Raw genomic sequence first — 21,398 nt, forward strand, 5'->3', positions numbered from 1 at the left:
GAATATACCTACCTATATAGAGTTCAAACGTTGGTGGCAGCAATAATTAACGATTAGTAGCATAAGATGATGTCGAGAATAGCAGGAACAACAACCGTATCAACCATGAGAGCTTCACGTGTGACCTGACCTTCTTGTTCAGGCACACAAAAGTCCACTTTTTCAGCCCTTGACAGTACAACACACACCCCACCATAGTCACTTCAAAGTAAGCCTGGAAGACTCGGATTATGGCATAGTACAAGTTTCTTAATCAGCACTGTCCCCCTCAGACTTGTTTTCTTTCTTTTATTGATATTTTCCCCTTACCCAATGTGGTTTTTGGGTCATAGCCCATCGTATGATTTTATTGGCATTTCAAAGTTTTGATTAGCTTTGGATATTTCATGGTTCATGATCATTTGTTGTTTTATGCGTGCATAGAACAATGACTATAGCTTACTGAGTCATCCTGCATCTATTTTAAGGACCTGCACATTGCTTTATCATGAGCTATGGAGCTTGGACTCAATGTATCATGATTTAACCTTGACTCAGACATAATGAAAATCCATCATGGCGGACGAATTCCCCATAAGTTAGGTCCATCTACACGCTTAACATAAGATTTGAAAGGAAAAATTCTTCACTATGTAATTGCTATCATGCATTCAAACTCATCAGTAGAAGAAACGTTTTTCTATGGCATACCCTAGTATCCACTAAAGGAAAGAGCGAAAAAAAAAAAAAAAAAAGAGAGAGAAAGAAAAACCATGTATTACAATTAGTTCAAGCTGACTAGAAAAACCAATAAAACTTTAATGTCCTAGTCAAGGAGTTGGAGTGTGAAGTGTTACATTACGTTATGTAATTACTTTATACTCCCTCTCTTTTTTTATAACTGACGTTTAAGAAATTTGCTTTTAAGTACTTTTATCTGTCGTTGTATTATCCACATGCAGCATTAATTATTTTTTCACAATTTTGCCCTTTTATCTCTCTTTATCAATACAGGACTCTTAATTACCACTCCTAGTAATTATTACTTCTCTCTTTGCTTTTGGCCTAATAAAACAGCATCATTTAATACTCTAGTGAGAGAAAACATGAGTGAATTGGACAATTAATGAGGGTACAAAAGGAAAGTAGTGTATAGATTTAAACAATGAAAAACTTTTCTTAATTGGTGTGCAAAACCTTAAACGTCAGTTATAAAAAAAGGGAGGGAGTATAATGAAGTGTCATGCGTTATATTATGTTGTTGCTTAATACCTTTCTTTATATCGAGTGATGAGTTTGAATTGAAGACAGCTTACGTGAGCTCAGAAACTGAGAATGGCAGCTTCAAAACTGCTCAAAAGAAAGAACCCCCAAAAAAAGAAAGTAAAAAAAAATCTTAAATCAATAGTTTATTAGAACTTTAGGTTACTGAAAGCTGGTGTCCTTAGTGAAATGGGAGGAACACGAGATAAAGCAAGTGGGTTGGCTTTGCTTGGTAACCTGATCATCAAGATTAAATTAACCATTCACTTAATCGAATTTTGTGCTGTTTCCCCACTAGATTTCAGCAAGAAAGGAGTAGTAGAAAATTCAGCTATGGTCATTGCTTGGAAATGTGGTTTCTTGGGTTCTTAAATGCTGGTGCAATAAAAGAGAATATGGCGGGGTAATTGAAGGCTCACGTGAGGCTTAGTTTGACCGTTATTTTGATCCGATTCCCTCGACAAGTAGCGTAAAAATTCTCGTAATTAAGCCAAAATATGCAGGGCATACGATGTTGAAACTTCCTTCCATTTTTGCAATTTAATTCTCTCAAGCATATCTTTCTTTGATCCCTTTTGGTTTTCAATGTCATTTTCAGAATTTTCTAGCACAAAACTTTTTATGGGTTCTTTGCCTTCAATTTATTTTGACAAATTATGACAAAATGTTTCCTACAAAAAATTCAATGTCATTTTACTTTGAGCAGAGTGATTTCCATTGGAATTGTTGAAGACGATCCTGCAAAGTAAAACGGTGACAAGGCATCTTCATTCAGCAAGTTCTTTAAATTTCTCATTCAGGATGTTTTTTTGATACCCTTAGCTTAGTAGGGTAAATGCTTTAATGCCAATCCGAATTTACTGATACTCGTTGTGGCAGTCAACCTAAGATGACTGAACCCAGATATGATTTCTCCTGTTAAAGATATTATTACAAAAAAAAAAAAAAAATTCTCAATAAAATTGATTCGTTCTTGGGTCAATTCAAACTTTTATTGTTTGCATGGCATGCCAACTGTAAGTTTAGTGCTTCAAGAAAAAAGAAAAATGGAAATCAAAACTTTGAATATAACACTTTGTATATCAGTGATCACTATAGTGACCCCTACTGATACAGAAGGCAGAATTCCTGGAAAAAATGTTGCCTTGAAGCCGCCACTGCACCCCATTGTCATACATACTGTCTCAGTAACTCCCAGTTATACAAAGCAAATACGGGAACTGTTGACTTGAAGTTGCAACCGCACCCCATTATCATACCGAATTGTCCCATATGAATAATGCTGATGGAAATTTTGCTGGATTAGATTGGGATAATTCATTATAGTAGGCTCTATTAGGTGGTGCTTTACTTTACATGTACGTTAGTTAAAATGGGCATTTTTTAGTAGGATCCAACTGAGACCCTCACTTTGTCTGTTTAGGTGGATCCGACTCAAATAAGACATGAACTTAAATGAGTGTACCAGAAATATGCAGGAGAAGGGTCATTTTGACCAAAATTATCACCTCATCATCAACACTATTGCAAGGCAGCTCATAAACTAAGGAATTGTGCTACCTTATTGAAGTAATGGCTGACCCCTTATGTTGGTAGGTGATGCATGATAACCAGAGTTGTATATAGAGAATGACATGGCACTATGGCATTGAATCTACACTTGTACAAATATGCATTAGTAGCGGTATTTATTTACTCACTAGTGTTTGAATAATTTTAATCTTTATTTTTTTTTTCCCCTCCATGTTGGGGGTTTATAGCATGGAATCCCAAGTGGGTATGGGACCCTTATGGTACTGTCTGGTGAGCTAGGGGGCACTGCACACCCCTTGATGCCCCATAGTTGGCTCTTTACTCGACCGAGGCAAGTTTGGGCCACACTTGAAACTCCTTATATAAAGAGCCCTTCTTGCTCTTTGTTCATCACTTCAATTTCAGCAACTTCTTCATTCATCACTTGTGAGTTTACCTGCACCAAAGCACAAAGAAGAAAAAAGAACACTTCTTGCAAACTATTGTAGAGAAGATGAAGATGAGCAGCACAAACATGGGAAGCTCCAAGAGAAGAATTTCAAGCAGAGGACTAGGAGGGGTCCTAAGAGAGCAAAGGGCTAGGCTTTACATAATCAGAAGATGTGTGGTCATGCAGCTTTGCTGGCATGAATGAAGAGTATCTTTCTAGTTCTATCTAGCCTTCAATAAGAAGGGATGCTTGTTTCTTTCTTCTTCTTCTTCTTTGATCATCTTGGGGAGTGTAAATAGCAAAGGCCGAGATTAGTGAGAAAGAAGTTAACAATTTTGTACTAATTATTAATTGGCTTTATGAGCCCTCGTGTGTATACAGTCGGATAGCTTAATGGATTGAAAAAATCATCTTTATCAATTCATTGAGTCTTAGTAATTCTTTTCATTTCCATTCATATTCTCTCCTTTGATATTGTGTGTTATCATTTCTGCTGTGGATTTTTGAAGATGGAGGACTAGCTAGTTCATCAGCCAAACTTAATCAAGCTTTTGCAGGATGAGGACATGCCCACAAAATTGGGTAGCTGAAGTCTAATTCACATTAATCTTTACCTTCTGGTGATCGGCTAATCATCCTTATGTGATCATTTCTTTCATCAGTCCTCATGGAGGTTGACTAGTTTATTATCCTCACAATAGTTCGCATTCATCACGGTCCTCAACGTACACAAAAAACAATGAAGATAATGAATGCTTGGATATTTAAGCAATAGGGAACTGGTGATGAACGAGTTGGGAAGATGTATGATTGGATTCTTTAGTGCTAGCTCAAAGTTCATATCAACTTCAATTTGCAGATTTTTCTACTTGTATTTTCTTTCCTGAATTATTCGAATATCTGGATCCCCAGATTCAGAATCAGATGAGCAGGACTTCTAAGTTTCTTCCCAGAAATTAAAATTCAAAAATCCAGCTCTTTGGAAGACTTTTTTTTATTTCGTTTTATTTTGGTATTGGCATTGGATTGTTTTCTTTCCTGCAAGAAGTAGTACTAGTACTTCCCTGTTGTCCAAATTTAGAAGCTACCTAAGCCATCCCACAAGTACCAGAGAAAACAGGGGTGGAAAAATTTGTAGTCGTTTTATTAGGCTTAGCCAGTCAGGTTATAGCAGATACGATACATATTACACTTAATTTTGCAGGCTTTTTTTTTTTTTTCAGAAAAAAAAAGTAGTTGATATTTCTAGATTTATGCTCTTTATTTCTGCGCATAAACTTGAATTAAACTCTTGACTGGTGCAAACAAGAAAGGGAAAAAAAAAATATAGATTATCTTTAATTAGGAGAATAATGACTAAACCTTTTTTTCTTTATATATAGATTTTGAGGGAATTATTATGTTAGCAAAAACCTAGAAATAGTAGTATTATTTCCTGCTGTTTTAACACTTTCTGATTATCATGTAGGCCCTATAATCATTTAAAGTGATAAATGCTGTGATCTTACTTTCCTAGTTTCCAATCCAGTCAAACTATTTACAAACTTTTTGTACTCTCAGGAAAGCAGGTCCAAAAAAGAGACAGTAGCATCTTACTGCAAAGCATTATGTTATTACTTGTTACATACTTAATTAACGATTTTGATTGTCGTCTTGTGAATTGCAGGTGCAACAAGAAATTGACTTAAGACACTAATTGATATATTTCATCTGTTTCTTTTGTCTGCTTTTGATAATTGAGGGTTTGGTGGCTACAAATTAAACATGAAAATTTAGCTAATTAAGCTTTTAATAATAATTAAGTTGGAGATTAGTTAGTTTGTGACAACGTATTGTCTTGATCATCTTGTCTTCAACCAAACCTGCATTAGCGAATTTCAAAGTATTCTAGTCGAAGAAAGAGATGTTGGCCCAACCAGACAACGCCACTGACCCTTATGTTAAATCCTGTGATTAATGATTATCCTATCCAAGGGACATTGGAGTCTAACCTTCATTTCATTAACAATTTGTGGGTAATTAAGGGACTCCAACCTAATATTTACATGTGCCATGCATATTTATTTAAACTGAATTATTAAGTAGTAGTAGAATTGAAATAATAGCACATAAACTTAATTAGGATAAACAGTCAGATATTAACACTTCAAACTATGCTGAACTAGAATAATCTTCTTGGAAGGTACTATTCATTATTCTCTTTTTCTTTTCTTTTTTTTTTTCCATTTTCTCCCAATTATTCAGCTAGAGTTGGGCCAACAGGCGCCTAACAACAAAAAGAAAAACTAGTGCCAGAACCAGGCTGCGGCAAAAAACAAGATAGGATAAAAAGGAGCAAAATATTTGTATTTTAGTGATCGTGAGGTACCACAATATTTAGTTGTTCTAGTTGAATTAAAACTTAGGTGATAGTGACGAACTAAAAATAATGGATATCAATTGTCCTCTTTGTTTAATTTTTAGTAACATTATACACAAAGTCTAAATTTCAATCTGCAAATTTACTATTAAAAACTTGATATTTATAAATCAAAAAAATAATTTTTTTTTAAATAGCGCGTGAGTGAGAGGGTTCGAATTCAAAATCTCACATTTGCACTCTTTTATTTTTAAATAAAAGAGTGCTCTATATATTATCAAGAAACGTGCCATCTAAAAACATGCAACATAAGAAATATCGCTCATCTTCTGTTTATTGGATGCCAAATCAATTAAATGCCGAATCAAATTTTGATGTAAGATGGTTGATGTTTCATGTTTCTTGAAGAGATTTATGATTAAAACGTCAACTTTTATGCTTAAATTCATCTGGAATCAAACTTACAGCGCGAAGCTTACTGCGTTTGCCATTCAATTCTTGCGGCATCAACATGATCTGATCTGCGATCATGTTACTAAAACTGTTCTTTTCTTCTTTCCCCTTCAAAAGAAAAACGATCATGCACAGAAAGAAAAGGTGAACCGGAAAAATCAAACAAAAGTGCTGTACAAGAAAGAAAAAATAAATAATGGCAAATGGGGTGAAGGAGTTGAAACAGTTAAAAGTCCAAAACTGAAGTGGGGCAAAGATTGTCAGGCTGCACAGGAGCTGAATCGCTAATCTAATATTCTGCTGTCGGCCACATAACAATTGCCATCTCATCTCGTCTCAGCTAAGCCAAAATTGAGGTGAGCTCAAGAAATGGAAGTGATGGAGCCAACCCCCGACACAATATGTGATCAGTCAAAATGGCAGCCTTATCCACCCCCACGTGCATTTTCTTATCTTCAACCCCACCACCACCACCATCCCAGCCCATGAGGCAACCACCACCACCACCTCCACCTCCACAACGACCATGACCTCCCTCCCCTTTCAAACCCCCCCAGTCCCCACTCCCTGTGATTCTTTTCTAATCATCAAAAAAATCCCCATCAAAGTGGTCCGCCCGCCTACCCCTCCCTAGGCATATAGATTCTTCCTATGTAGTACTCGTATACTTACTTCCAGTATGGACTTGGACTAACATGCATACATCATCACTGCTGAAAAATTTAACCGATATATCTTCAAAAAAAAAAGAAAGAAAGAGAGGAACGTAAAACTTGTTTCAAGATTCAGATCAACTGCTATATGCATGTATATATGTATGTTTGTGTGTGTATATATATATCTTCTTGTACTTGGGATGCAATAGACGTTCAATGCCAATATCTGACTAAGATAATTCATATCTCCTTCGTTACGTACGCTTGAATGGATGGTTGGCTTTGCAATGGATGATATATCTCCCAGTTTTGGGGTCTAATCTTAGCACCCGCCAAGCATATATGCTCGCCCGTTTGTAGATACATCTGGGTGAATTGATGCGTAGTTTTGGTAGGTAAGGTGAGTCAGAGTTGATAAGAACAGCTGACTAACGAGTAACTGGGTGGAATCATAATTTACGTAAATTAAATGGGTCAGAAAGGCAATTATATGATAGGTCTACGCGTGTCAATATTTCTTCCCCTCCCATGCGGCCCTTTGGCATAGATGCAAAGGAAGTGGAAAGCCTGGAAGGGGTTTCGTTAAGCTAGGGGCGGAGCCAGGAAAAAATCCTAGTGGGGGCAAAAATAATACTAAAATTTTTTATTTACTCTTTTTCTAATTTTTTAAGCAAAAAAAAAAAAAGTTTCAGGCATAAAAACACCGTTTCACAAGTTAAAATATTTATCAAATAACTCATTTATTAGTTATTACATTAACTAATCAATTTTCAAATTTCTTTAAAACAGTAATAGTCTCATGCTCTAGAAATATATTTGCAAACAAATTTAAAATAATAATAATAATAAGTAATTGTTTAGAACCTGATTTTGGTGGTCTCCTAAAGTTGGTGAAAAGAGTTGCAAAATGTGGCGGACCCAAGTCCTAAAAGATCAATTGATTTTGGTGCAATCTCTAAATAGAATGAAGTGATCAAAAGAAAGAGTAACAAACTTTGGTTGTGGAAAAAAAAAAATGGCTCTCCCGTGTATGTTGGGGAGTGGGGACAACCAAGAGTCAGATAAAGAAAGGGAAATTGGGGAGTGGGGGCAAAGGAAGTAAATGATAATTGGATGAAGTGATAAAAAGAAAAAAATAGTTGGCTTGGATGTGGAAGAAGAGGAGCCAGTTGTGAAGGGAAATGGGGGACCACAGGAGTAAAGGGAACTTGGAGAGTGCGGACCAAAAGGAATGACTGATATAATTGGTACTTCGCCCTGTTGGTGGGAAAATGAGAACTAGAGGAGGAAAATGAATGATATAAATTTTGTGATCTATTCTTTCACATTTTTTCTAAAAAAAATTCTGGAAGCACCTTTAAAATTATGTCAAAATTATAGATGTATTATAGGAATTTAAGGGGAGCAGTGGGGCCGGTGCCCCCACTTTAAATCCGCCCCTTGAGCTTAGAACCTTGGAAGGCTTTGGTGGGCATCATCACTTGAACTCATTTCTCAATTGTTTCTGTCAATTGTGCCCGCAATTATTCGTTGTGAGAAAGTGATTACAGATGGGAGCAGTGGGCGCTTTCATGCTAAAAGAATGTGCTTTTGTCCACCTCCGAAACACCCCCCCCCACCCCCTCCCAAAACCCCCAACCCTACAGCAATTACCTCTGACTTGAATATAAATTTAAATCTAACAAAGAAAATGAAGAAAAAAGGGGTTTATGTGATAAATTTCTCGTAATAAAGACGTGATTACCTTTTTGCTGGTTAGATTACGTTTGATCGTTAGTCATGAGGATAGTTTGTAGGTAGGTTTCATCAACGTAAAGGGTGATTTGTTACTTACCTCTAATGAGAGGGGGGTAATTGAAATTTAGCCTGGAATGAAAGGAAGGAGAAATCAATCATGCAGAGTCTATATATCTTTTGAATTTTTTATTCTTGTGAGAGGATTTAATATTGAGAATCGAGAGGCCAATGCATTGCGATAGAAACAAGAGAAGAAGAAGCCAGAAGTGGTCCATTTCCACATGGATTAATTTAACTCTTTCGGACTTGTGGCATTAGGGGTTCAGCCTAGATGGTGTCTTATTGGGACACAGCCACTCATGCAGCTCTGCATTGCTTCTTTTTCTTTTGGTGCTTTGAACTTTGAAGGCTTGCCTGCTTCATGATGGTCAAGAAACTAAACTATAGATGTAAAAAAAAAAAAAACACACTCTTTTTTTCTTTCCAACCTCAATGTCCTCCCTGTCCACCTCCAATAATATATCTATCCAAATCGATCTGTGTGGATGATTGCTGAGAATAGTAACCTTTTGCATGCAATTATATGATCAAGCGTCTGCGTGTACATGTGTGAATTAACTGTGCTGTAGGATTCGGCCGCGAAGATATATGACAAAGTTTTGCAAGATTCAAACGACTCATGATTTGAAGTTAGAGTAACAATCAATACGAAAATGAGGGGAAAAAAATGTTATTGCATGATTACGAGTATTGAATTTACGTGACAAGATCCAATTCACAGGGTCCCTCCATTGTGATGAAAACATTGCATTTCACCTACATTTGCTACCATTTGACATCTACTCCTAACTCTTCTGCCCGGTGGCGGAGGGAGGGGGGGAGTGACTAGCAATAACTTTGTTTTTGCTCATAATATTTTATAGATTTTTTTTTTTTTTTGGTAATTTTCTTTTAACTTGTCCTCCCTCCGAGTCCGCAGGTATTGTTTACCTTACATGATCTCTTGCCTTCTTCCCCTCCTCCTGTAACTTGACTTTTTGCCTAAAAAATGTTATGGTCCTTCTCTTCTTTAAATTGCTGCCCAAAGTAAAACATACTTATTATGTCAAAGAAATCCTTGCTAATTGGAGTATATCTTTTTGTGCATGTATTGTGTACAAGTTAATCAGTAAAGATTGTCAAATAGATGGAACATTGGGTGGGGGTTTAATCAGTTAAGAAAATGAAATCAATAAAGTTATGAACTTTCACAAAACGATCATTCTACCTGAAGTTAAAACGGATGACACATTTAATATCTATCCTATTCTGCACATCAATTATTTTATCTGCAGGATAGGAAAATCGGGTGTTACATGGAAATGCTACAACTCGTTATCCAACTTGAAAATACCATTTAGAAGATGACTTTAAGTTCACCACTTAAACCACTCTTTACTCTCAAGAATCGAAACTGATAATCCTAGCATGGCAAATAGTGTGTGTGTGTGTGTGTGCGTGTGAAGTATCTAGGCAGAAGCAAAAGGGTCCTGGAAAGGTGGAACTGGAGTGGACAATATTGTGATAAAAAAAGAGTGTAGTTGCTGGCACATTTTGGTGAAACTGCCCTCTGTCGAATGCTTTATACCGCGTTCCTTCCCACATCATCTCAAACAAGGAAAAAGAAAAAGAGGTACGAGACTTTCAGATCAAAGTTTGGTGATTCTTGAACAAAAGAGACACCTAATTATGACCCAGCCTCAACTTCTTTTTATCTTGGAAGAAAATTTTAAGTGACGAATCAAATGAGCATCCAAATCTTTGGAGTGCATATCATCATACTTATTTATTGTCTATTACTCGCTCTTAGAATTATGATAATAGAGAAAAAAAAATTAGATGACCGTTCGTTTCCAAAATTCAATTTAACTCGTACGAACATTAGTGTGATCATGAGTTTTCTCGTTCAACTCTTTAACCTTTTCTTTTTTTCTTTCCCCCGCTAAGTACTATTCTACATTTTGTTGATTCGATATCTTCTTTATTCAAACAAATATTTGGCCAGCTAGTAACACAAAAAAGAAGAAGAAGAAAAATTACTCCCGCTTGAGCAAGCTGCCAATGTAGGAGTGGAGCGTGCAACACATGATGTTCTACACCCCGAAAGTCCCAACCCCCACCCTTTGAGAGGGCACAAGGTCCACAACCGCACCCACCAGGCAGAGCAATTACCAATTCTGCATCCTAGAATGACTACTGCTGAAACCGATCATGTTAAGGCTAGGACCAGTCGTTTCTAAAATCCATTTATAGGCCAACCATAATATGACCTGTAAGGTTCTTAGGTTCAATGAATCCTTCATTTACGTTGATGGGACATATGAATCCATCTTTGTTCCAACGAAATAATGGTTGACCTGATGCTGGAATTCTCTCGAGTTCTCCGTTGAGTATTCTATTTAGGTATATGTACCTTAAGGGTCTGTTTGGTTCATGGAATGACACAGAATAGTATTTTTGAAGTATAGATATATATATATATATATACACACAAAACGGATAGGCGCGATCGTGAGTACTAAATCAAGATCTAATTCTTACTACATCATAGTGTCTTTGGAGTACATTAGCCCTTTTTACTTTATCTCTCTATGAAGAATAAATTATCCTTACTTAAAGAAAATAATGTCAGCAGATATATGGTAGTTTCCATGAATCCATTTTTAGACAGAAATTATTGAGAGCTATAGGGAGTTCAAAGTTTCATGAGCTGCGGTGTGGTGCCAGATTGTATAAGGGCCCCATGTAGCGATTTTTTGTTGGACTGATGATTCGATCTTTACAAACAGGTGTGAACAGATAGTTCAGCCATCAGTTCTTAATGCTCTTAGTGGACTGAGGGACCAAAGCCCAGAGTTTGCCTAACAAGGACAAATATCATAGGCCCAACAATGGGCTATTTTTTATTTTTTATTTTTATATTTTTTTAGTATGAGTGGGAGGACTCCAACCAAGTTTTTAGAAAAATTCCTACACTTTCACAGTGGAGATGTTTCACTTTTTTTTTTTTTTTTGTGGTGTTCCATTTTAAATTTTTTTTTTTTTTTAATGGGGGATGTGGAGAAGAAGCAGGAATGAAATAATGGGCATAAAAACAGAGAAATTTGACTAGCAAGTGACAGTAATCAATTGTCTTAACTATTGGACTAAGGTTTAATGATTAGATGCACTGTGCTCTTCCGCTGTGTTCCATTTTGCAGGCTTCGTCATCCAGAACTTTCAGCCCAGTAACCTTTTATCCTGGATCCAAATGAGCCACCATGACATGCAGATGTAGCTTCTAAATCTGGACGAATGGAGCAAAGTTATCTGTCTGGGTTTGTATGCTTTTTGTTCTTTAATTTGAGCCAACTCAGGCCCAAGTATGTTTCATTTGTCACTCCTTCAAAGCATGGCTCAAAAGCTTTAGCTTGACATGCAAATGAGCTTTGTAATGCTTAAGTTTTGAGCGAACCAAGCAATCTACAAACAAGTTCGTATTTGCCTTGTTTGAGTTCTTGATTTCGAACACAAAATTAGACTGGTGGAATAATTTAGCCGCCCTCTCTTCTCCTCCCTTTCTTAAATCTGGTCGTATGATTCGATCGTGACCAAATCTATTCACACGACAAAATTCCATTGAAAAAGAGGACGAAGGTGTTTCGTTAACCCTTCCCTCTTCCCCCACCCCCTCTTCACGTCATCACCTCCACTTTTCCCTCTCTCTCCTCCCCTTTCATCCCCCTCCCTTGCATTTAGAGCTGTTAAGCGTAACGAGCTACTCGAAAGCTCGTTAAGGCTCGGATCGATAAGGCTCGAGCTCGGCTCGTTAATTTCAATTAACGAGCCGAGCTCGAGCTCGATAAATACTCGTTGAGTTATCGAGCCGAGTAAGCTCGAACTCGATTCTTTATCGAGTAGCTCGGTTGAGCTCGACAAAGAAGGGTATTTGTGTCATTTTAGCAGTCAACAAGTAGAAATTTGGACTAGGGTTGATATTGCATCGTCTCATACTCTCATTCTTCATTTCTGCCTCTCCCTCTCCGCTGCACGCCGCACCCAGTAACCCACAGCCGCACCCACAGGCCACAGCCCCGCAACGCCGCAGCTCCGCAACCCTGCAACCCTGCAGCCCGGATCTGGATCAACCCTGCAACCCCGCAGCTCCGCAACCCTGCCAGCCCCGCAACACCGCAACCCGCAACCAGTAACCCACAGCCGCACCCACAGCCCCGCAACGCCTCAGCTCTGCAACCCCGCAGCCCCGCAACCCCCGCAACCCCGCAGCCCCGCAACCCCGCAGCCCCGCAGCCCCCGCAACCCCGCAGCCCGCAACCCCGCAACACCGTAACCCCGCACTCCACAGCAAGCCGCACTCCACAGCTGCAACCCACAGCAACCTCTGCCTCCACTGCCGCCCACAGCCTCTGTTTTCTGCCATTAACAACCCCGTCCACGGCCAGGGCCAAAACCAGTCCAATTTGACTGGTTTCTCTAATCCTTCGTGATATTTGGTAAGTCTCGTCTCTTTTCGTAGGTTAATTGTACTGAATGACAAGAGTTCATTCTTGTCTCTTTTCTGGTTTAGTAGCAGTTGGTAATGTAGTAGTTGACACATCTCATATGTACAAGGATGGATCAACAAATTTTCTTCTCGCGTGAGGACTGCATCCAACCTCTTTGTTTTATTCCTTTCTGCAATAACTTGCAGTTCAATCATAGAAATTTAATGTGGAAAATCTAGATTATGCTTATTAATATCTGATAATTTTAAAGAGTACTCGAAAAGATAACGTCTGAGTTTTTGCAGTAGTTTTACCTTTTCTTCATGGATTTCTTGGGGGGATGGGGTGGGGAAGCAAGAAGTGTTCTGCTTGTGGGTATAATCTGCTGCTAAATGTGCCTATAAATCTTTTCTAAAACTTAATTATTAGTACAATTAGATATTGCACTTCAATATCTGGAGGATTGAAAGGGAAGAAAATAAGTATGGTTGATTAAGACTTCTTATTTGTGAAATTTGAGAAAAAAGATGTAAGGATGTTAACCTTGATATCAAAAAAGCCTTACGGACTTAATTTGGACAGCATACTTCTTTTTTTTTGGGTAAATTTTTGATCTTTTGAATGAAACATGTCAATGTTCGTGAGCTAACTGTTGCACTATCACAGGGATTGATTGGCCTTTCATTTCATTTCATTTCAATTTCAAAGTGTTTGATTAGTTTGATATTTTCGTCTTGGGGCCATTTATGTGTGTGTGAATTGAGTTAAATGAATTGTTGAATGAATAATATAGGCACTACACCATATGTGCCTTCATCTATTTTGTTCAGCCTCTCGAACTCATCAACACTTTTACAACCCTGAAGCATGTTCACGGCCCTTGGTGGAGGAACTGCATGTTCTGGTGTCCCGTGGGAGTTGTGTTCATCATCAGAACCAGTATCCGCATTGCTACCACTGGTTCCACCATAACTGCGATCTTCATCAACCTCCATGTACTCATTCCTGTCCAATTCATCAGGATCACTATCTCCACTAAAGGATCTAACGCGTTCATCAGAAGACCTGACCCTATTTCCCACTGAACCTTCTCTCCTCAGTTCCATGTACTCATTCCTTGTGAAGCTGTACTTATTCTTGTGATTTCTGAAGGGGTTGTACTTTTTCTTGTCAGGTGTTTGAAGTTGGACAATTTTTAAGCTATGTAGCAGTGTTTTACATGGTTATTTGGCTGTAGTTTGTGCGTTTATTTGGCTGGACAAAACCTGTTATGGTATATTGGCTCTTATGAATGTTGTTTCATATGGAATTAGACTGTAGTTTGTGTATTTGTTGACTGCAGCCCTGGAGTTTGTGTTGTATGGATCATGGATGTTATGGTCTTATTTGTCTTGGATGAAATGTGGTTAGAGTTTGTGTATTGTTGAATGTGAATGGCATTGGTTGCCAATCCTAATATTTTTTGTTGATTTTGGATAGCCTAAATCTGGATATGTTGGAGCAGGACTTCGTAAATAACTGATTGTTGAATTTTGAAATCGAGCCTCAAAATCGAGTCTCGAGCTTCGAACTCGAGTCTAAAATCAAGCCTCGAGCCTCGAACTCGAGCCTTGAGCTCGGATAGATATTTCGAGCTCGAGCTCGAGCTCGTCCCGAGCCTGGCTCGTTTATGATAAACGAGTCGAGCTCGAGCTCGAGTTCGAGTCACATTTCCTTTTTTCGAGTCGAGTTCGAGTGCGTATTATGGCTCGTTAGCGCTATCGAGCGAGCTCGAGCTTGGCTCGAATTCGTCACGAGTCGAGCTCGGCGTTCAGATACTCGGCTCGACTCGGCTCGATTAACAGCACTACTTGCATTCCCCCACCACCTTCCTCTTTCTCCACATTGGTTCCCTTTCTCCTTCACCCCCGTCCTCCCTTCCCCCTCCCCTCCTTGAATCTAGCAGGAATGAACGACCAGGTTGTGACCAAATCTGGTCACACAACAAGATCCCATGGGAAAGGAGGGAGGAAAACCTAAAACAGGAAGGCGGGGAGGCAAGAAATAGAAGGTGAAGTGCTACAAGAGGAGAAAAGGTGGAGAAAAATGAGGAAATGGAAGGCAGAAGAACAGAGGGAGGATAAGGAAGGTGAGGTGGTAGAGAAGGGAAAAAAGAAAGAAAAGGGAGTAACAGAGGAAACAGGAAAAACTGCAAATTATAAAAATACTCCAAATATATTTCAAATTTTAAAGGCACGTAAAATACAATTGCACAGTAAATTTTTACTATACAATCCTATAGTATAATTTTTATAAAATATCCCAAAAAATGTCTAATCCATGCCAATCCATAGGTTTACATATGATGGTATCTATAATTGTAAATGAAGTAAAACTTGATAAGCCACCTTTCCATTTTCTCGCATGACCCTAATCTTGGTCTTATCTCGATAAAAAGAGGGAAAAATACAAAAGAAAATGCAAAACAAATAAAAAAATGTCAGAAAAGCACATTTTAGTTATGATAAAATGAACAAAAGCATACCCATCAAGTTACAATTGTAACAGGTACAAGGAAGCTGTCATACAAACTTACGTTCAACTGAGAAGCTAGTCAAAACATGGGCTACTATATGAGCCTATACATCATTCAAGTATTCTGATTCAAAATGAACATTTTTAGCAAGAAGCTTCAAATTGACAGCTTCAAAGTCAGTCGTCCTTTCTCTCCATTCCGTGCTTCAGACAAAAAACCCACCTGTGCTCCTGCTTGTCAAGTACCGTGCTCCTCAATGTCAGCAGATTTGTTTCCACCCCATGATATAAAACTATCCTGAGATGCAAATTCCTGCAATTTGTTTCCACCCCATGATATAAAACTATCCTGAGATGCAAATTCCTGCAAAGCACTTGAAACCTTGAACTAGAACTAAAGAAGGTGAAGGTAGTAGTAAACTAACCAAGATAAAGTAGACTACTAATATAATATGAAGCAGGGAGAGGAGGTTTGAACTCACAAGCTGGCTCAACCGGAAGTCAGGAGGTGTATCTAGCTCCAGGTTTACTGGATCAAGGACCAGATCTTGGCACTCTTCTAAATCTTTCTTCAAATGTTCAGGTCCTAAGTGGGCATAATCAGCAAGACGAGGTTTGGGTTTTAATTCTTGCTCATTTTTATCTCCATCTCTGTTTGGAGATTGGCTCCGTAGAAACTCATCACATAAAGATAGTGCTTCTACAAGTTGCTGTGAGTCTAGCAAGTATTGTGATTCACTATCCCACCACTCTCTCTTCTCACCAGCATCATTGTCGGTTTTATCATCCTGTTGATCAGCAAGATCCACAGCAGTGACAGGATCTTCACAATTGGGCTGGTCGCTTGGAGGTCTAACCTCATCTTCCATGCAAACCACACCATGATGCTACAGAATAATTAACAATCACTGAATGATAGATAATGGAGATGTTAATAGAATTTCTAATTCTCCACCCTGGCAAGAGTCCTCTACCATCGTGATTTTGGTGGTTGTGCTACCCCGCAAACTTCTTTTTTTAAAGTTCATAAATGAGTATAAGATCAATACAATGAACAAAAAATGATGTAACAGCCACAGAACACAAAGGTGCCTTTGATTGGCGGTCATAAGAAGCAAAATGAATGGCAAATACTAAACACCCCCACCCTTCATGGTATCTGGAAGTGCCAAATTGAAATGATTTTAAACAGGGAGGACCCAACTTTACCTGAGCCGCTGGAAGAACAGATTCTTGGGCATCACAATCAGGGAAGTGGCTTTCAGTACGAGGTGGTTCAGGGGTCACAGACTTGGGAGTAACAGGATCTACCTTGACAATCGAGGCATCATCTTCTGGAACTTCTACTTCAGCCTTTTCATTCTGCTTGACCTGTTGCTGCTGATAAAAGACCTTGGAGATAACATATTCTCCCTCCCTTTCATCTTCCTCTGTACCAAGGTGATACTGGTGCATCACCCAATTAGTCTTCTCTGGCTTGCCACCTCTTACTGGGCTAAGATACAGCACCATAATTTTTTTACATCCTTTTTGTATACAATCCAAATGAACAGGCTTTGTCCGACCAGTCTTATGCCAACGAACATCTCCAGAACTGTCACCAAGTATCTTTCGACGTTTTCTAGTTCCAGTATTATAAGCTTTGATTGCCCTGTGAAAAAAGTGTGCTACACTTCCATCCTGTTTAACACCTAAAAACCACTACTTTAAAAGACTGAAGTCCAAAGAAAACAATTACAAACCAAAGCATTAAAGTGGAATTATTAAGTCTTGTATATGTAAACATAACCTACCAGGCAAATTTTGAGGATGGGTATAGCAGATTCCATCATCTTCATTAACAGTTGGAATAAATTCTTCAATAAAAGGATGGGGCTTCATATTTTCAATTCCAACTTTTCCAAGTAAATGCCAAATAATTTCTTGATCAGATGGATCAAACTTTACCCCTCGAGGTAATCCCGGCCACTCTTGGGTGACCTGAAAAAACAAAGACAGAAGAAAGAAACAAACGATTTTCAGCTTTCAGTCTCTAACTGCTCCTATGCACTTTTAATATGAGGAAAACATCTTTTGGAAAACTGGCAACTAAATGTTCTGTTCATCTCACTACTATGTTTTTGCTCTAGCAAAGCAAATGGGCTTAACCTTCGACACAGCCACATGGGACAAATACGCATAAAAGCATACCAAAATTTTAACGAAGCTGAAAATCAGAAAATCAATTCATCCTGCCCCACAATTATTGATTTCTCTTACACAATTAAAAATAGCAATGTCCATAGGCTTTCTCTTACACAAGTATTTTTGCATTTCAACCACACCTAAAAGAACAATACTGATTATTAAATAATGATCCAATGAAGAAAGCACAGGCAAGTAGAAAGAGATGGGTCACAGATATTAAATATGATAATCTTTCTTCTCAATTAACCACTCCCAGAAACTAATTTCCAACAATAAATTTGTGTTTCTGATTAAGAAGCAACTACTGCTGAAGCTTGTTCCAGATAATATGATGCACATCCATTTTGAGATATGCAAAAATTTATGAGAGAAGAAATATACATCGCTATTGTCAATGACATGCTGACAATTTGGGCAAGTTTTTGTAGGATTGCTTGTCCAGTTAACTTGTTGCAGATTACTTGCGCCAGATGCACTCCTAATTTTGGTTGCAATTCTGTTACTATCAACCAGCCACGATGGTCTGCATAATTTCACGAAATAAATCAAGTTCATGCACTGAACAGCTTGAAAGCTTAAGAAGTGCCAAAGCAGATGAGACCCATAAGAATAGAGGATATTGACACGGAAGTAAATATTAGACCACATATAATTAGGATTCTACAGCATACAGAAAATGTATGAAAATATAGATTTGAAAAGTAAGCAAGCATAATTAGCAGCACAGGAAAAATGTACATAAGATTTCACACCAATTAAAGCATAATCTTGCCAAACAATAAAATCATTTCACATTCACTACATCTGGATTTGCATTTAGAGGAAAGAACCATACTTAGAAGCACAACAAAATCAGTGGGAAGATACTTTGCTCCTCTACTAAATGCAAATCAATTTCGAAACTTTTCTCAACTTCATCCTTTAATAGGCAGCACAGAGTAAACTTCTCCAAAGAAGTTGTTTTTACCAGCCAGAAATAAATACATCCATTGCTTATTATCAATAAAAGCTAATGAGGTTTATCAGAAGTTATGTTATGAATATATATATATATATATATATATATATATATATATATATATATCCTTTAAGGAGCTACCTGCATCCAAAAGAATTATCTGCAGGCTTAAAATTTAGGACTACAGGAGTCAACAAAATAATTTCATTCTTTTAGATGTTTTTCTATTCAGAATAAGAATTACACTCCATTAAGTATTAGAAATTTTCTTGAATAACATTAAATATCCAATTCATGTTCTCGTGCTAAGTTTTACTCAAGACACGTCAGACCTCATTTACCTGAAATAATGGCCCTTCTCTTGCAAATACAAGTCATGTTATCTCACTTTGCTCATTTCCAAACATAACTATTATGGGATGTTGGCCCCTTTCTCAAGATGAAAAAAAAAAAGAAACAAAAAAAAGATGACAATGGAGGATATTCTCCTAATAACATCTGTTCCAACAACTGAAAATGGCTATGGTTCATATCGATGTTTGAATGTGATAAAAATTGCATATTTATACGATTTTGACTTGAGCCGGAAAGCCTTTGCAGACATCCTCAACTTTCTCAATCACAAAACAAACACAAACCTGAATTAGTTGACTTCTTGTGTATTACTGAATTTAATAGATCAATATACTCAAAACTGACTACATTCACCCATTAAATGAATAAAAAAAAATAAATGAATAGAAAGGGGCAATCACAACTTCTCGACTGTAAAATCGGGAAAGCAAGAAAATCAATCCCCTGAAAACCAGCAGGCAAATATTCCCACATTGACCATTCAACGCCAGAACCAGCAATTCTTTTTTAGCTACATGCAGCTCTAAACGTCTTATAGGAATATCAAGCACCAAAACTCACCGCTATCAACGAAAACTCACATGATATAATCACATGCACATATATCTCCAACTGCAAAAAATAGATCTTTTACGGAGGTTGCAGCTACAAGTTTAATTTTATATTTTTGTTTTATAGCCTAATCAGAATTTAAATTTTTTTTTTTTTTTTTTTATAAGTGGGAGGTCTTGGGTTGCAAGAACTCCTACTTACAATCCCCCTCCCTTACCATCCAACTCAACCCTCCCCGCCATCGCCTAATCAGATAAGTAAAAAATAGTTAATAAACAACAAACTTATTTCCAAGAAGGAGGCAGAGGGCCGGGTTGGGAGGAACCATCGCTTTATCGGAAACACTCAGAGTACAAAACCACCACCACCACCATCATTTCCCAAAAAAAAAAAAAAAGGCTTCACATGATCTTTCAGGCTAATCCACAAAATGGGTAAAGCTGATAAACCAAAAAAAACAAAAACAAAATCCGTTCTTTCATCAAAACCACAAGACCCAACTCAGAGTTGACCTAGAAGATTCAATAGATACTCATAAAGATTCAATCTTTGCACTATCTACAAGTCAATGAGTTCGACAAAATCAAGTCTATGGTGAATTTTCAGTAAACAGCACAAGAGGAATAAAAGGAAGGAGACCACAAGCAGAGACATACCGAGCCATGGGAGAATGGATGTGATCAAAGGCAGCAAAAAGTGAAACAAATGCCCCTTTTCTTCTACTATTTAATGCTTTGAATTCGTACTGCAACTAGTGCTTCTACAGTTCTCCACCTACTAATACATTAACTATTAAAGCATCTTGGGAATTTCCCAAATAATAGTAGTGTAGTTTAAGAGGTTTCATAAGTGTTTTCAGTTTTCCTAGCCATTATATACTGCTATGTGCTTCGGACGCATTTTTTGGTGAATTTTGAAAAATTTGAAAGCGTGTCTTGGCATTGTTTCAGTCTACTTACTGTGCTTTGAGTACGACGATGATGGTTTGACTATTGACTAGACAACCTGTGATTAATCAATACCTACAGAAAAATGGAATTGAAAGTGGAAAAGGCCATCAACCGACACTTAGTAGGAGTTTGGCCACTGATTGTTTTATACTAGGCCACATGTTGTTTGATTTATGTTCATCTCAATAATGCTAAATTGATTGTTGCCTTTTTTTTCTTAATGCTATTTTACATCGTAAACATGTTTTCGGCAACTGCTAAATTGATTGTTACGGTATATTTTTTTTTTTATAAATTATTCAAAATAATCTCTTATCGACACACACTCTCGGACTGTTTCTAAGAGCATAATGTTTTATTTATGAGAGGAAAAAGTCCAAATTGTTCAATACTTTCCCACAAAATACTAGCAATTTGATAAAAAGTTTAATACTTTGTTCTAGATTGTTAGGTAATACCACAAGAATCAAACGTGTAAAGAAGGGCTCAAAGGTGGATCAAATTACTTGATCCTTAAATCAAGTTCGTTCATTTTCTATTTTCTAACTCGTTAAACAAATCATAAAGTATTTGGTTAAGTTTCAAACCTCGCTAGAGTTTGGTTTGATTAGCATAAATTTTGAAACATATATATATATATATATATCAAATATCTATACTATATAAAAAGTTTGAGAAAGGGGTTTGGGATTAACATTTATCATCATTTTATAAACCTTCTTTTTTATCCTTATAAAAATTACTTTTATTTTAACTACCTATAACTACTCATGACTATTTTTACTTTTAACTATTTAAATATATGTTTTAAACGTAACTATTCCTACATATCATAGCTACCAATATAAAATTATTATATAAAATATATATTTAAAAGATTAAAGTTTGTTTTAGTAATAACAATTTTATTTAAAACATAACCGATAATATTATGTAGTTTTTGATTGCAC

General features: G+C 37.3%; 2 protein-coding genes and 1 long non-coding RNA gene across 4 annotated transcripts; 2 read left to right on the top strand and 1 right to left on the bottom strand.

The window, feature by feature from the left end:
* The first annotated feature begins 3,005 nt into the window (after positions 1 to 3,005).
* On the top strand, positions 3,006 to 3,625 carry LOC113716726 (small polypeptide DEVIL 4-like). The gene has a single exon (XM_027241132.2). The coding sequence runs from the start codon at positions 3,269 to 3,271 to the stop codon at positions 3,407 to 3,409; it is 141 nt and encodes a 46-aa protein (XP_027096933.1). The 5' UTR covers positions 3,006 to 3,268; the 3' UTR covers positions 3,410 to 3,625.
* A 7,904-nt stretch (positions 3,626 to 11,529) lies between these two features.
* On the top strand, positions 11,530 to 14,402 carry LOC140016697 (uncharacterized). Its single transcript, XR_011822895.1, has 2 exons — positions 11,530 to 12,942; positions 13,764 to 14,402. It is a non-coding gene; the product is annotated as an uncharacterized lncRNA (long non-coding RNA).
* A 1,008-nt stretch (positions 14,403 to 15,410) lies between these two features.
* LOC113716722 (SUPPRESSOR OF GAMMA RESPONSE 1-like) lies at positions 15,411 to 20,421 on the bottom strand. Of its 2 annotated transcripts, none has more exons than XM_027241129.2 (6): positions 20,155 to 20,421; positions 18,016 to 18,157; positions 17,241 to 17,427; positions 16,657 to 17,138; positions 15,930 to 16,334; positions 15,411 to 15,760 (listed from the first exon to the last, which is right to left on the bottom strand). In XM_027241129.2, exons 1-6 carry the CDS (start codon positions 20,160 to 20,162, stop codon positions 15,686 to 15,688), a joined length of 1,299 nt encoding a protein of 432 aa, XP_027096930.1. In that variant the 5' UTR covers positions 20,163 to 20,421; the 3' UTR covers positions 15,411 to 15,685. The 2 variants fall into 2 exon arrangements, with proteins under 2 accessions (XP_027096930.1, XP_027096929.1); XM_027241128.2 differs by having other exon boundaries at positions 15,411 to 15,811; positions 20,155 to 20,410.
* Between the last annotated feature and the right edge of the window lie 977 nt (positions 20,422 to 21,398).

The sequence above is a fragment of the Coffea arabica genome, chromosome 11c (assembly GCF_036785885.1).
Source record: "Coffea arabica cultivar ET-39 chromosome 11c, Coffea Arabica ET-39 HiFi, whole genome shotgun sequence".
NCBI lineage: Eukaryota > Viridiplantae > Streptophyta > Magnoliopsida > Gentianales > Rubiaceae > Coffea > Coffea arabica.